The sequence below is a fragment of the Anoplophora glabripennis genome, unplaced genomic scaffold (assembly GCF_000390285.2).
Source record: "Anoplophora glabripennis isolate ALB-LARVAE unplaced genomic scaffold, Agla_2.0 scaffold129, whole genome shotgun sequence".
Classification (NCBI taxonomy): Eukaryota; Metazoa; Arthropoda; class Insecta; order Coleoptera; family Cerambycidae; genus Anoplophora; species Anoplophora glabripennis.
Window position 1 is genome coordinate 352,242 of NW_019416294.1, and position 15,878 is coordinate 368,119.

At 32.8% G+C, this 15,878-nt stretch overlaps 5 protein-coding genes across 8 annotated transcripts in view; 2 read left to right on the top strand and 3 right to left on the bottom strand.

The window, feature by feature from the left end:
* Positions 1-245: 245 nt before the first annotated feature.
* On the bottom strand, positions 246-8,243 carry LOC108905071 (RRP15-like protein). 2 transcript variants are annotated; one of them, XM_023453948.1, is made up of 4 exons: positions 8,171-8,243; positions 8,042-8,103; positions 762-1,016; positions 246-708 (listed from the first exon to the last, which is right to left on the bottom strand). In XM_023453948.1, the coding sequence occupies exons 1-4, from the start codon at positions 8,196-8,198 to the stop codon at positions 295-297; spliced, it is 759 nt and encodes a 252-aa protein (XP_023309716.1). In that variant the 5' UTR covers positions 8,199-8,243; the 3' UTR covers positions 246-294. The 2 variants fall into 2 exon arrangements, with proteins under 2 accessions (XP_023309716.1, XP_018563361.1); XM_018707845.1 differs by lacking the exons at positions 8,042-8,103; positions 8,171-8,243 and adding an exon at positions 1,140-1,212 and having other exon boundaries at positions 762-1,072.
* On the top strand, positions 1,543-3,332 carry LOC108905068 (cyclin-dependent kinase 20-like). The gene is made up of 5 exons (XM_018707842.1): positions 1,543-1,794; positions 1,853-2,041; positions 2,094-2,330; positions 2,403-2,630; positions 2,682-3,332. The coding sequence occupies exons 1-5, from the start codon at positions 1,612-1,614 to the stop codon at positions 2,817-2,819; spliced, it is 975 nt and encodes a 324-aa protein (XP_018563358.1). The 5' UTR covers positions 1,543-1,611; the 3' UTR covers positions 2,820-3,332.
* On the bottom strand, positions 2,925-4,527 carry LOC108905069 (F-actin-capping protein subunit alpha). The gene has a single exon (XM_018707843.1). It carries the CDS (start codon positions 4,423-4,425, stop codon positions 3,559-3,561), a length of 867 nt encoding a protein of 288 aa, XP_018563359.1. The 5' UTR covers positions 4,426-4,527; the 3' UTR covers positions 2,925-3,558.
* LOC108905072 (protein SYS1 homolog) lies at positions 5,053-11,635 on the top strand. 2 transcript variants are annotated; one of them, XM_023453949.1, is made up of 4 exons: positions 5,053-5,489; positions 5,543-5,610; positions 5,669-5,838; positions 9,492-11,635. In XM_023453949.1, the coding sequence occupies exons 1-4, from the start codon at positions 5,319-5,321 to the stop codon at positions 9,560-9,562; spliced, it is 480 nt and encodes a 159-aa protein (XP_023309717.1). In that variant the 5' UTR covers positions 5,053-5,318; the 3' UTR covers positions 9,563-11,635. The 2 variants fall into 2 exon arrangements, with proteins under 2 accessions (XP_023309717.1, XP_018563362.1); XM_018707846.2 differs by lacking the exon at positions 9,492-11,635 and having other exon boundaries at positions 5,669-6,245.
* A 1,350-nt stretch (positions 11,636-12,985) lies between these two features.
* LOC108905067 (trifunctional nucleotide phosphoesterase protein YfkN) overlaps positions 12,986-15,878 on the bottom strand; it is an 11,110-nt gene continuing 8,217 nt past the window's right edge. For both annotated transcript variants that reach the window (XM_018707841.1, XM_018707840.1), the window contains exons 9-11: positions 14,511-14,638; positions 14,241-14,448; positions 12,986-14,172 (exon numbers count right to left, since the gene is read on the bottom strand). In XM_018707841.1, the coding sequence (XP_018563357.1) occupies positions 14,083-14,172; positions 14,241-14,448; positions 14,511-14,638 (426 nt within the window). In that variant the 3' untranslated portion in view covers positions 12,986-14,082. The remainder of the gene's footprint in view (positions 14,173-14,240; positions 14,449-14,510; positions 14,639-15,878) is intronic.

Consider the following 15,878-nt stretch of genomic DNA (forward strand, 5'->3'; position numbering starts at 1 on the left):
CAGGAGCGTGCTCTTTTTAGTATATTTAATTTAGGGCGTGCTCGATCAAAGATCTTGAAATGAAAAAAATTTTTTCTTCCAGGTTGGTAATTTTGAATATATATTCAAATATTTGCTATTTTAATATTCGGCATTAACCATATTTAAATACAAAAAATGTGTTTAATAACTATTTACATAATCTTTCAATCTAACTGGCCTTAACTTCCTTTTTTAACTTTAATTATAAACAATAAGTAAATTAATGAAGCAAAGTAAAATATAACTTTATTAAAAAAATTGATATATCAATAATTAATCTGGTGTAACGATCTGCGTATTATCTGACTCTTCTAACACTTTATCCCAATCTTTCATTTTTGCACTCATCATAAAATCGTCCTTTAAAACACTCCACACCGACTCATTTTTCTTTTGGCTTTCAGTATAGGATGGTTCTACTTTTTTGATACTAACGTCATCAATTTTCTGTGATTTTTCCCCCATAAGCACATCCAAAAATGCCCTCTTATCTATATTTTTCAGAACCTTTTCTTTTCTAACTTCTAAAGGACCAGCTTCTTTTAACTTTTCACTAATCTGCTTCTGCTGTGATTTTACTGCATTAAACAACTGAACAACTCCCTTTGTAGCTATTTTTTGTAACGTTCTTTCTCTGTCTTTTTCTAATATGTTCGGTTTAACACGTAAATCAGATAACGTCCGTCTCTAAAATGAAAAAGTGTAAATAGAGTACCTCAACACAGATTCAAAATATTTACCTTTTTTTGAGGTGGTTCTTCTGTAAGAACATTTTCTGTAATGTCAACTTTCTCTTCTTTTACTTCTCCACTAACCGTTTGTACTTCAAAACCTGCCGGTTTAGATTTTTCCTTTCTCAAATCAGTTAATTTCTTAGCTTTTGATAGAACTATGGTCTTTTTTCCTTTCGGTTTATTTGTTTTCAATATTTTTGATATCGAATCCGCCCAACCACTGTTTGTTAAACCATTGTCTTCATTTTCATTCGTATCAGAGACATCACCCTCTGCTCCACTTGCCTCGCCACTTTCTTCAGAGGATTCTCTGTCTTCTGTAATTAAAGTTTATTAAAAAGGAAGATAAATAATTTCGGTAATGTGATAAAACATGGAACTTACCTAAATTAATTTGTTTTTTCTTGGCCATTTCTGGCCACCACTCATTCAAATTTTGGGTTGAGGTTAGGTCACAGCACAGACAAATAAAAAAACAGAAAACACTATCCCTGCTCTGTGAGTTAGGTTAGGATCAAGATCGTTAGANATTGAGCTACTAATAGTTACTATTTTTGCCAAATCGAAAGGCCCTATACTTTATCCTCTTCTTCTTTAGTTAATGGTCTCCACCTTTGGGTACTTGGCCAGCGCACGTTATTCTTCCCAATAATCGAGGAGGGACTTTATCCTCTTTACTCTTTATTGGATTTTTTATTTTTATGCAACCCATTTTACAGCAAACGAATTATATTGGTTGCCTAATACTAATGTAACAGTTGCCATAGCAACGTACGAATCCTTAAATCTATTTTGATATGAAAACATTTGGATTTTGAATTATTAGAAGTTGATTTGTTGCAAAATTAGTAAAAACATGAATAACTACAAATTACTAGGACGTGCTGGGGAAGGTGCTCACGGATTTGTTTTTAAAGGAATGGATTTACGTAATGAAAAGATGGTTGCTTTGAAAAAAATTATTTTTAATCCAAATACAGGAGTTCCAAAAAATACCATGAGAGAAATTTGTGCTTTACGAGCTTTAAAATCAAACCACGTACAGTATATATCGAGTTAAGTATATCTACTTAATAATTTTGATTCCTTTTTCATAGATTGTTAAACTTATCGAAGTCACAAGCATGGGTAGTTCCATTGTGTTAGTCATGGAATTTTTGCCATGGTCCCTGGCAGAGATAATAAAAAACACATCGATATCATTAAATCTCTCCCAAGTTAAAACTTATACCAAGATGATTCTGTCCGGTGTAAATTATATGCATCAAAATCACGTTATGCACAGAGTAGGTAATGTATTAAGACATTGGTATTTCTTACTTCCTGAAAATATTTTAGGATTTAAAACCAGCTAATCTACTTATTAGTAGCAAGGGGATTTTAAAAATAGCCGATTTTGGATTGGCCAGAATTTATGGCAACGACAAACATCGTCTGTATTCTCACCAAGTAGCTACAAGATGGTATAGAGCACCGGAATTGTTGTATGGGTCTAGAACTTACACGCCATCGGTTGATATGTGGTCTGTGGGGTGCATATTAGGCGAAATGATAAACCGACAACCATTGTTTCCAGTACGATTAAAAAATTTTAGGCTTATATACGTTGTACCTTGTAGAAAATGCCAACAATTGTTTACTTTTTAGGGCGAAACGGATATTGAACAACTTGCTATCGTTTTGAGTACTTTAGGAACACCAAATGAAGACACGTGGCCAGGTTTAACGCAACTGCCAGATTATAACAAAATTGCGTTCACACCAAATGTGGGAAAACGATGGAGTATTGTTTTACCCGGCGCAGATGCCGTTACTTTAAATTTGATTAGCAGGGTACTTCTATACAATGGTGCGAAAAGAATATCTGCTAGAGAAGTGAGGAGTCATCGCAACTTTTTGTGATTTTACAGTTTATTTACATTTCAGGCGTTAAAACATAAATTCTTCTTCGAGAAACCTTTGCCCGCAAAGCTACCAAATATGCCAAAGTTGGAAGAAAAATCTGAGGAGCCCCAATGGAACTTCATTGACTTCGATGAAGTAATTAAACAATTTGATAATTAACGTACCATGTTTGTGTTAATTTGCATATCTCACGATTGCTGATAAAAGAAGGTTTATGTTCTAATAAACAAAGATATGATAAAGAAATCTGAATAATACGAAAGGTTGTTACTAAATTTTTTTATTTAAAAATAACCCATACAACGGTTTGATTCTAACAAGATATATAAATTATTTAATATTTAAGGGCAGCGATAGAGATGGAAAATCTTCCCTACGTAATTACAACATATAAAATAACAAAATATATTTCAAGGAATCATTATTAAGGATATAAGGAATTATAAGACTTTTATGAATATAATAATAGTATAAAATAATAAAGCCAATAGTCAAGCAATGGTACGGTGTTACAGTGTCGCTTATTGCACACTCTCCGTAAACCGTACAGGGATAGACTTAAAATTATTAATACTTACAAAAATAAAGTAGAAAGCATTAGAAATACTTTTACGACAACATTTAAAAATGAATGAAGCAGCGATAAATGTAATGATGAATATAAACCATAAAGAGTACCCATTTCATAGTATTTTCATGACAGAAGGACAATTTGGGATCTTGAAATCAAACACTTTGATATAATAGTAATTGTAAGAAGCGCTCTTATGTAATTAGTCTAATTTGGCTATCCCTGTTGTCGAAAAACTTAACAAGATTGGGCCATTATTTACAAAACATTCCTAAGCAACAAGAAGGCGGAAAATAGCCGTTCTTTACATTAAAACTCAGTCAATAATCATTGTGTTTTTAGTTCTTTGCCAATGCTATATGATACAATCTTACTCCAATCGATTTTCGTACGGGTGACGGGAAGGAGTCTTCTCAAAGCCTTAAATGTCGTGTCTGACATAGTTTGGTAATTCTCCGAAATGGCCGTTTGGTACAAATTCTCAGCGGCCTCGATTACTTGCACTATATCTTTTGCTGTTTGGGCCTCACTAGATACGCTAACCGATTCCTTTATTTCTTTAGTACTCACTAACTGGACATTGCCCTCTTCGTAGTAATGAACTTGTACTTTCAACACGCCTCTAATTTCAGCAGTAGAACCTCCGTTTAATGTCACGGACCATTGCGATCTCCATCTTCCATTCCAAAAATTCTTTGGTTGGAACTGGTGGTCTTCGATACAAGCATTAAGTGTTATTACGCCTCCTTGGCTTCGGCCTACTACACTGCACACTCCGTCCTTGTAATGGTTCTTGGTATACTGATTAAATTCCGAATCTAAGGCTGCTCTCCAAGGCTCCGCAGCAGAATCAGGGGTGTAAGGCTGGTAGTCGGAAGCCTCCTTTCGCAAATGATCGTACTTGAAGCTCTGCTTACTTCTGGGGTCGAAAAACCTATTGTTTCCCAGGTCGTTGTATTCTGTAATTAGCACCAGATGATCTGTATTTTCTATTTTAACTGGGGTCAGTTGATCCTTGTTGTACTGGGCGAATGCCCCACTAGCACCTTCTTTTAGAAGATCGTCGTTATTTAATAACTTCCTCACATCGTTAAATACCTCGTTGAATTCTCCCGGTGGTGAGTGGAGAATGAAATCGGACACTATTCGCACTTTCTCCTGATCGGTTATAAAATCTTCTCCATCGGACGCCATGTTCAGGTTGGGTTTTTAGCAGTTTGTCACTTCAATTGATGATGTCACACAGGGTAATGACTCATAGCGACGAAACTTCCCTGTCAAAAGTGCAACAACCTACTCGTTATAAAGTGAAGAATATAATCATTAATTAACAATATTAGCTATTAATTAAATTTAATATTTTGAAATATACGATTACATAACTTAATTGCAAGTACAAGTAGCCTTGTAGGAAATAAATCAAATTCAATTTTATATTTCTTTAGATACTTAATATATGTTGTGTTGGTAATTCAAGACGTCTTCTAGGGTTTTATACTTTAGGCCTGTTTAAATGAACAGACAAGTTATTCAACCCATAGATGATTCAACCCGGACCAAAATATTATAATCTGTGTATATCACAGACTTCGAAGTTTTATATTAGAAGTCTGTGGTGTATATAAACATTCTTATTATTTCTTTATTCATTTTATACATTTTTGAAACAAAAATGATTATGTAAGTTACATTTTTTCCCATAACTAATTTTGAGGGCAGATATATGTAAATCCTGATAGTGAGCAATAATATTTGTAAAAAGATTGTATTCATATAGTGAACATCGTGAAATATTGACTATTGTCTAATTTCATATTTCATGTATGTGACGAGAATGAAATATGTTTTTTTTTTGTGATAGTACCTAATCTATGGTGATAGTCATGTCACTTCACAATTCACTAATTTGGATTTGAATTGAGTGAAATGTCAAATTTTAATTGAATTTATTTGTGACTAAATTATTTTGCAAGATGGTGTGTAACATAGTTCAGGCCTATTAATGTATTAATAAATAATTCATTTAATATGACTTAGAGGTAGTGATAAGTGAAAATACACATTTTTGTTGATAAAGAAAAAGAAAAATGAAGAAATTAACAGGTTCGTTTCGGTACACCCAGTGGGATCCGTGGCTAATTATTTTTCAAATTTTATCTGTCCAATGCATCTTATATGTTACGTTGGGTATTACGATAACTTTATTAGGAACACTTATTGGTGATACGAGGACGCTGGATCATATATTTGAATATCATGTAAACCTTTACATTCATCACCTGCTTGTTTGACTAATAATATTAATTTGTAGGAAATCCAAGTACGAGACATTGGAGGACGCTTAGTGATCTCAAGTTTCGTAATAAACTCACTATTTGGGTAATAACTAGAAGTACATACATTAAATACTAGAAGTAATCATAATTTTCGTTTCCAGGGCCGCCGTCCTGTGGTACATTGTAGAAAGAACAAAGCAATGTATGGACTTCAGCTGTACATGGCACATAATCCATTTAGTGATTTGTTGGTTTTATAACGGACAGTTTCCCACCACATTTTCATGGTGGGTGCTTAACGTAGCCTGCGCAACTTTAATGTGTGTGTGTGGTGAATTTTTATGTCTTAGGACAGAGTTGGCAGCTATACCCCTTTCACTAGGGCCGAAAACCGATCTGTGAGCATAAGAGTGATAATTTGTGGAATCGCATGTTTAGTATTGTTGAAGTATTAACTTTAAACTTTATTGAGGAGCAAAAGGTTGGTTATTTATGAATTTTACGTTTTCCATTTTGAGGTAAACGGCCTTATATTGTCAGTAAACATTTTTTTCCGAATTATCTCTGAATGAGCTGAAAATAATAGGTTAATCACGTCGTAGGTTATTTGCGTTACTTTTTGCTTATATTAAAAAAATAATATAGACTGGGATTTAGTACTGTGCCAATATTATTTAACTCTTTAATAACATTTGTAGTATAAGCTTAGTTAATTTAGAAACTATTAAGTTTGCATAAATATTTTTTTATGTCATATAAAACTGATCTGTGTTGAAAAAAAAACGAATATAAACTGTTATGAAAAAATGTATATTTATTTAGCATCTTTAGTATTACATAAACATATATAAATAATGCCTTATTTTTTAACAAACAGTGTTTTTCAACAGGTGAGAATAAATAAAATCATTACATGATATTTAACAAACAATCACTTTAATTGACTAGTTTCCATTCTATGGTAAATGTCGACTAATACTTAATGTTTTGTTCTTTGTAAAAACTACTATTAGGCTTACCAGCGTTTGTTGGATAACTCGTCTTTAAATAAAAAAAATTGTCTGTATGAAAGTCGCCAAACAGCCATTTTGGGGCAATACTCTATTGCCAATGCTGAACTATGTTTTAATTTTCAATATATTTTTATACGGTTTATTAATTTTCACATATTTTTAATAATTAATTATACGTTTCTATACTTTATCTAAAATACTACAATTAAATTTTAAGTTTTATACAAATAGCATAAATCTAGGGACTTTATGTTGTACTAAAGTCATCGACCAAGTACCACAACCCATTATTCTCATTTGCCTCAAAATGGCAGTTTGACATATGTCAATGTGCCATTTTATATAAAAAATTCAAGATTTGATTGTAATTTGGATAAAAAAATATTGGGTTTACTACGTTATAAATTGTTCAAAATGTGTGAACTTAATTCACAGCATACAAATTTATGGAAAATTTAAATTTATATATCAAAGTTGGCAATAAGGAATTTACCCCAAAATGGCGGTTGAGATATTTTATTAATATCTAGGGACTTTACATTGTACTAAAGTCCCTATATTGACCAAGTACCGCAATCAATGTTCTTGTTTTCCTCAAAATGGTGGTCTGATATAATGTCAATTTGTGTTATTTATATAAAAAAGCTATTAAAATTTCATTGTAGTATTATAAATAGAAATATTGAGGTATTGGCAATGAATTGTTCAAAATATGTGAAAATTAATTGTGTAGAAACGTATTGAAAATCTATAGTTCAAGGTTGGCAGTTGGCCTCAAAATGGCAGTCGATTACGGTACTTATCAATATCTAAGGATTTTAAGTTGTATCTATAGGGTGGGTCATCTGTTGGTATTTTTTTGAAATTGTCATTAAATCTACACTGTTCCATACATTTCAACCCGTCTTATTTTAATCAAAAAAGTACACTATCTGATCGATTGAACCCGTTAACCTAATTTTACAGTACATTAGTAAATTATTTGTAGATCTATTTCACAAACAGCAAAGTGCATCGTTTGTGGATCGTTGGAATAGCAGTGAACGGTCCTCGACATTTTACCACAAAAAAAGTTCAGCGGCATTAAATCGCAGCTGCATGATGACCGACGAATGTTTCTGCAGCTGAGTAGGCGATTTGAAAAAAATATTAGCATTGTTCAAATGTAAATCGATCTGTATCTGTCAATATCAATGACTTCAGTCTTACCAGAAGTCAAAATAACTTAAAAAAAAACCAACAGATGTCAGGCACCATGTATAGTGATGATTAAAAAACAAAACAATCTAATCGTACCTAATAAAGACAAAAACGATCGTACCTAATAAAGATAAAAACTATAAAAAGGTGCACAGGGTATTATACGCTTCATTTACTTGAATTGTGTAGGACGATTATTTTTATTTTACCGAGTAAAAGTCAAAGCATTGTTTAAAATAAGGTTTAGAAACAAATTATTTTTGTTTTTTTTTTTGTTTGGCAAAAGTGGTAATAAAGCTGAAATTAATAGTCCAGGCGNGTATCAGAGACATCACCCTCTGCTCCACTTGCCTCGCCACTTTCTTCAGAGGATTCTCTGTCTTCTGTAATTAAAGTTTATTAAAAAGGAATTTAAATAATTTCGGTAATGTGATAAAACATGGAACTTACCTAAATTAATTTGTTTTTTCTTGGCCATTTCTGGCCACCACTCATTCAAATTTTGGGTTGAGGTTAGGTCACAGCACAGACAAATAAAAAAACAGAAAACACTATCCCTGCTCTGTGAGTTAGGTTAGGATCAAGATCGTTAGAGTCATTCCACACGACAGCCGTACCGCAGCCCGTTTCATGGTACGAGTGTCATGGCAAAGGTTTTGTGAAATTTCAGCGAATACGCTGGAAATAAAATCTGTTTATTTATTACATTCTTGCGCCAGTTGCCTGTCGTAGCAAGCTGACCGACAAACACAAAAGACCTAGACACCAACTTTTTGACCCTGGGTGACCACCCCAATGACCCCCCCCCCCCTGCCCGCTAACCTTTTCTGTTCGCACTGAACTCGACCCGACGTGACCGACAAACACAAAAGACCTAGACACCAACTTTTTGACCCTGGGTGACCACCCCAATGACCCCCCCCCTGCCCGCTAACCTTTTCTGTTTCAGAGACAGCCAGGATCAAGAAACGAAGACAACGACACACACACACACATACACACACCCCATACCCTCCTTACCCCTCCCCTCCCGCGCTAGCCTAAGGGCCACCTTAGCAAAGCGCATCCCAGGCTGCATAGCCGCACTACCCTACCCAACCATACCACACATAAACATGACACTACCCCCGGGGTTTACACAGACGAGCCGGCGAAGCAAGAAGAGCGCCAGAAGAAAGGGCCCTAGCCGGCGGGGCCCAGCCAGGACAAAAGGAGGTCCCACAAAGCGCCTACACCGGCCGCATTTGCGGTCGGGGTAGACGACGGATGGGGCCCACCTACGAAGGCTGTCCAGGCCTACACGAGATGAGGCAGGATAAAGAGGGATAATCCCCCTCGATCCCAAATCATTGAGGCCAATTTCTAGCCATAGAATAATGGCGCGCGGCGTGTCGTAGCAAGATTTTTAAAATTGATTTCATGCGTTTATGGAAAATTTTTACACATTTTATCAAATTTATTATCATAAATATCAATTTATAAAACAAAATGGAAAGTGACAATAATAATAAAATTGATCTAATTATATTTGAAAATATAAATAAACAACCCATATTTCTACTATTCGGTCACATTAATAAAAAATATATATAGGCGTATTCGTTCAAATTTCACACGATCCTTCATTTTCATTCGTATCAGAGACATCACCCTCTGCTCCACTTGCCTCGCCACTTTCTTCAGAGGATTCTCTGTCTTCTGTAATTAAAGTTTATTAAAAAGGAANGGTGGGTGCTTAACGTAGCCTGCGCAACTTTAATGTGTGTGTGTGGTGAATTTTTATGTCTTAGGACAGAGTTGGCAGCTATACCCCTTTCACTAGGGCCGAAAACCGATCTGTGAGCATAAGAGTGATAATTTGTGGAATCGCATGTTTAGTATTGTTGAAGTATTAACTTTAAACTTTATTGAGGAGCAAAAGGTTGGTTATTTATGAATTTTACGTTTTCCATTTTGAGGTAAACGGCCTTATATTGTCAGTAAACATTTTTTTCCGAATTATCTCTGAATGAGCTGAAAATAATAGGTTAATCACGTCGTAGGTTATTTGCGTTACTTTTTGCTTATATTAAAAAAAAATAATACAGACTGGGATTTAGTACTGTGCCAATATTATTTAACTCTTTAATAACATTTGTAGTATAAGCTTAGTTAATTTAGAAACTATTAAGTTTGCATAAATATTTTTTTATGTCGTATAAAACTGATCTGTGTTGAAAAAAACGAATATAAACTGTTATGAAAAAATGTATATTTATTTAGCATCTTTAGTATTACATAAACATATATAAATAATGCCTTATTTTTTAACAAACAGTGTTTTTCAACAGGTGAGAATAAATAAAATCATTACATGATATTTAACAAACAATCACTTTAATTGACTAGTTTCCATTCTATGGTAAATGTCGACTAATACTTAATGTTTTGTTCTTTGTAAAAACTGTACTATTAGGCTTACCAGTGTTTGTTGGATAACTCGTCTTTAAATAAAAAAAATTGTCTGTATGAAAGTCGCCAAACAGCCATTTTGGGGCAATACTCTATTGCCAATGCTGAACTATGTTTTAATTTTCAATATATTTTTATACGGTTTATTAATTTTCACATATTTTTAATAATTAATTATACGTTTCTATACTTTATCTAAAATACTACAATTAAATTTTAAGTTTTATACAAATAGCATAAATCTAGGGACTTTATGTTGTACTAAAGTCATCGACCAAGTACCACAACCCATTATTCTCATTTGCCTCAAAATGGCAGTTTGACATATGTCAATGTGCCATTTTATATAAAAAATTCAAGATTTGATTGTAATTTGGATAAAAAAATATTGGGTTTACTACGTTATAAATTGTTCAAAATGTGTGAACTTAATTCACAGCATACAAATTTATGGAAAATTTAAATTTATATATCAAAGTTGGCAATAAGGAATTTACCCCAAAATGGCGGTTGAGATATTTTATTAATATCTAGGGACTTTACATTGTACTAAAGTCCCTATATTGACCAAGTACCGCAATCAATGTTCTTGTTTTCCTCAAAATGGTGGTCTGATATAATGTCAATTTGTGTTATTTATATAAAAAAGCTATTAAAATTTCATTGTAGTATTATAAATAGAAATATTGAGGTATTGGCAATGAATTGTTCAAAATATGTGAAAATTAATTGTGTAGAAATGTATTGAAAATCTATAGTTCAAGGTTGGCAGTTGGCCCCAAAATGGCAGTCGACTACGGTACTTATCAATATCTATTTAAGTCGTATCTATAGGGTGGGTCATCTGTTGGTATTTTTTTGAAATTGTCATTAAATCTACACTGTTCCATACATTTCAACCCGTCTTATTTTAATCAAAAAAGTACACTATCTGATCGATTGAACCCGTTAACCTAATTTTACAGTACATTAGTAAATTATTTGTAGATCTATTTCACAAACAGCAAAGTGCATCGTTTGTGGATCGTTGGAATAGCAAATATTTCTTAGCGTTGTTCAAATGTAAATCGATCTGTATCTGTCAATATCAATGACTTCAGTCTTACCAGAAGTCAAAATAACTTAAAAAAAAACCAACAGATGTCAGGCACCATGTATAGTGATGATTAAAAAACAAAACAATCTAATCGTACCTAATAAAGACAAAAACGATCGTACCTAATAAAGATAAAAACTATAAAAAGGTGCACAGGGTATTATACGCTTCATTTACTTGAATTGTGGAGGACGATTCTTTTTATTTTACTGAGTAAAAGTCAAAGCATTTTTTAAAATAAGGTTTAGAAACAAATTATTATTTTTGTTTTTTTTTGCTTGGCAAAAGTGGTAATAAAGTTGAAATTAATAGTCCAGGCGGTATCTGTTTCGGGTTGGGTAAAACGCATATGATCGGAGATTTTTGCTTTAACGGCTTCTAATAACATCAGAAATGATAATTTTTCTATGCAAATAAAAAAAACGTGGGCTTAATCGTTATTGCGAAAAAGTATATAAAATAGCAAAAAAATTCATTTTTTTTCTTAGATTTCTCGACAACTTAGCAACTATTCGTTTTAGACAATAATGGAAGAAGAAAAAAGTTTTGTAATTAAATTTTGAACAAGATAGAGTTAGTTGCAATTTGGAAAAATAAGTATTGTTGTTGCAAAAATCGGAAAAATCATTTAAAAATTTGCAAAAATGCTAGTTTATTTGTCAATTTTTTTCAGACACTTGCATAATACTTAGGATCCTCATACTTTTCCCAATTAAACTTCTTAGTGTATAAAATCATCACACCAAATTTCATCCAATTCGGTTCGAGTTTTTACATAATAATTTTAAATATCTTAAATATCTTTGAGTGACATTTTAAATGGGACGCCCGTGATTGCAAATTTTGAAAATTTATATCTGGAAAGTACTCGGAATGACAAACCTATTAGTTCAAAAAACAGCCCTTATACCCTTATAGTTTTGCTGTAAATAAGGGTTAACTTTAACGGGCTATAACTCCGAAAATAATGGGCGGATCATCAGGTTTTTTTTTAAATACTCGTCTTTCCGAGTACTTTCAAACCATATTTTAAAATAAAAAAAAATTTAAAAAAACATTAAATTATTGCAATTGTTTATAAGCGTGAAAATTGCGAAAATGTTTAAACAATCACCACGGCTCACCTAATCGTCCGATTTGAATTTTTCAAAAAGCATTTTAAAGCTTGAGAGCTCTTCTTTTTGTGGTGAAAATTTCAAGTATTCAAAGGCATTAGATTTTTAGAAATTTGATTTTGAAAATTTTTTTAATTAAAAAAAAAAATTTAAACAATTACATATTATGTAAAAACTATCAAACCGAATTGGATGAAATTTGGTGTGATGATTCTATGCACTAAGAAGTTTAATTAGGAAAAGTATGAAGAACGTAAGTATTATTCAAGTGTCTGAAAAAAAATTGACAAATAAACTAGCATTTTTGCAATTTTTTAAATGATTTTTCGGATTTTTGCAACAACAATAATTATTTTTTCGCATTGCAACTAACTCTATCTTGTTCAAAATTTAATTACAAAACCTTTTTTCCTCTTCCATTTTTGTTTAAAACGAATAGTTGCTAAGTTGTTGACGAGAAATCCAAGAAAAAAAATGAATTGTTTTGCAATTTTTTTATACTTTTTTGCAATAACAATTAAGCCCACGTTTTTTTTATTTGCATAGAAAAATTATCATTTCTGATGTTATTTAGAAGCCGTTAAAGCAAAAATCTCTGATCATATGCGTTTTACCCAACCCGAAACAGATAGCGCCTGGACTATAATTAATAGTAATAATAGTACCCCTACCTCTCATTTTGATCATAGGGATTAGTCTAGAGGTCAGATATTATGTGGGGAAGGGGTGACATATTATTACTTATATTATTTGTATAAGAAGGATAAAGAGAAGACAAGTTATTATAAGTTACAAGTTGGAAGATAACTTCGATAATAAGTAGTGATGTTACGTATACCGCAAACGATGTGGTCTATCGGCGTATTACTGGTGATTTTTTTCTAATTAATAATTGGATTATTTGTTAGATAAATCTTTCAGTGAGAAAGTGCTGCTTCACCCTATGCATTTCACGGAAACTATAAGTTACAAGAAAATTACATCTCAAAAGTGCGCGTTACAATATCTTAGCTGTCCTTACATCTAACATCCAGTATTAAGCGAAATATGGGCGTAAGCTTACACTTTTAACACAGACCGGTGCGTATATGAGCGAGTGCAGTTCTCCTACGACAGTTATCAATTGAAATAGTGTCTAGCTATTTTACAATAAGGCTGCCGAAATTTTTTATTTTTTGGTCACGTAAGAGTCGGAATTCGTAAGATAGTTTTGATCTTGTCGTGGCATCATAATATTGAACCAAACGTATTAACTGCTACAGAGGGTGTCCCAAATTACAAAAGCCGAACTCTATTTGGTGACAGAAGAAATGCTTCGTTCGCAATAAGGAGCGTTCGTACGGAAAGTCTCGAAGATGAATGAACACCCTGTATCTCGGAAATTAAGCACTTCCCGACCCACATTTATCGAAATTTTTCTTATTTTGAGCAATTCTGCAACCAAGTAAGGCTCGACCTCTGCAAATCGAGACGCCCTAGTTGCCTAATTAAAGCAAATTGATGCAATTCGAGACAACGGATTATAAATTTGTTCGTGTGGTAACTGTAGTTATTTCTAAAAGCATGTTAGTCACAATTTCGTTGTGGAATGCTCAAAATGGTGTTCTTTCAGAAGCGTACCTTGTAAAAAATAATTGCTGCAGTTATTAGTCACAGATTAGAAATTAAATTTCGGGATTGCTAACGTTTTAAAATACTGTTTAGTTCTGAGGAGAGGTTTCGTCGTCCACTTCTTCAATGACCGAGTCCTGCTCTATTCTTTGACGTTGGTGGATTAACTCCTGACGACGCTAAAAAATTAAAAAATATATCGATAACCACATTACAGCAATAAAATCGTATATTGCGGTGAAATTACCTCTTCATTGTTAATCACGATAATCCTCTGCTCGATCTTGGGTGTCAGCTGACACGTTTCTTGTTCGAGGTCGTCAAGAGAGGCCCTCCGAGTCAGCCGTGACGTGTGGTGCATGGGAGGACTGGAAGACGTCTCTACCGTGCTCGCCCTGCGTAGAGGCGGCGGCCCGTCTAATTCGCTGCAGTCCAGCATCTTTACTAAACTGTGTCTGCAAACGACGAAGAAATATCATTACTTGGCGACTTTGTACCGCAGAGTTGCAGCAATTACCTTCTGGAGAGAGTGACCAACGACTGTCTATGTTTGGAATGTTTTTTCGTTTTGCCTAACCGCATGTTGATGGCGCAGAAGTGATTCTGAACCGCTAGGCCCAGTTCTGGACACTCCCCTTCGGGAATCTAGAATTTAAAACGATGGTGTAAGTTGTAATACGTTAAAAAAAAATCTATAAAGAATATAGAAATATGTCTTAGGCATCTGTTTTAGTTTTTAATTAACTCTCTAGCCAAGCTAAAATAGTAGTCATTGAAACTGAAAATCAATTCTTTGAAACTGCATGAATTTGCATGAAAATTTAGAATAAGGCGCATCTTAGACTCAAGTCCTAAGGTGACATAAGCCCGATTGACGCTTTTTGTTTTCTAGGGGTAAAAACTACCCCTAAGTGAAAAAATTAAGTATTAAGCATTTTATTGATAAAAATCTTGTTCAAGCACAACGATTAAATAATGTTCCATGTTTTATCGTTTTACGATAAACGATACGTTTACATGTTTTATGATAAATTTGATCTTTTCGACCCTTTATTTAACCCTTAAAAACTACCCCTATGCAAAAAATAATGATAAAAAATTACTTTTTAAATATTTGGAATGATTAAATCGTGCAATTATTTAAAATGACAGTTACCTTATAGCTAATAAAAGAATTTTTCCCTTTCAACCCCTAAAAACCACCCTTGTATTGATAAAAATGATAAAAAATACTTTTTAAGAGCTTGGAATGCTTTAACTGTGTAATTATTTAAAATAAAAATTTCCTCATTGCTTATGAAAGAATTTGTATCTCATAACACTTTTCAACCCTTATAAATCACCCCTGTGCTAAAAAAAAATGATTAAAAATTACGTTTTAAATCTTGGAATGATATAATTGTGCAATTTAAAATAAAAATTCCCTTATATTGTTTATGAAAGAATATTTTACTTTTGCCATTTTCAAGTCTTATAAACTACCCTTTTACCAATATTAATGTAAAATATTTTTATTATAATCGATTTTTAAATATAATCAATCATAAAAAAAATTGCTACACTGCATATATATATAATCACACTAAATTTTTTTTATTTATTTTATTTGTATAACATAATATATAGGTAATATGTATATAAAAATGAGAAAGCTTATTTTGCTCCGAAAAAATGTCATGTAGGTATTAAAAAAACCTACAATTTCATTTTTTATGCATTAAAATCGGTGCATTATTTATCGAGATCATTGTAAAAAACATGCATTTTTGCAGTGTTTTTTAATTATTAATAGCTTTTGCAATAATGGTCATAGGTGAATTTTAATCTACTAAAAATGAGGGTATTATAACCCTTTATATGTGGCCACAAATTGGGCCCGATCGGT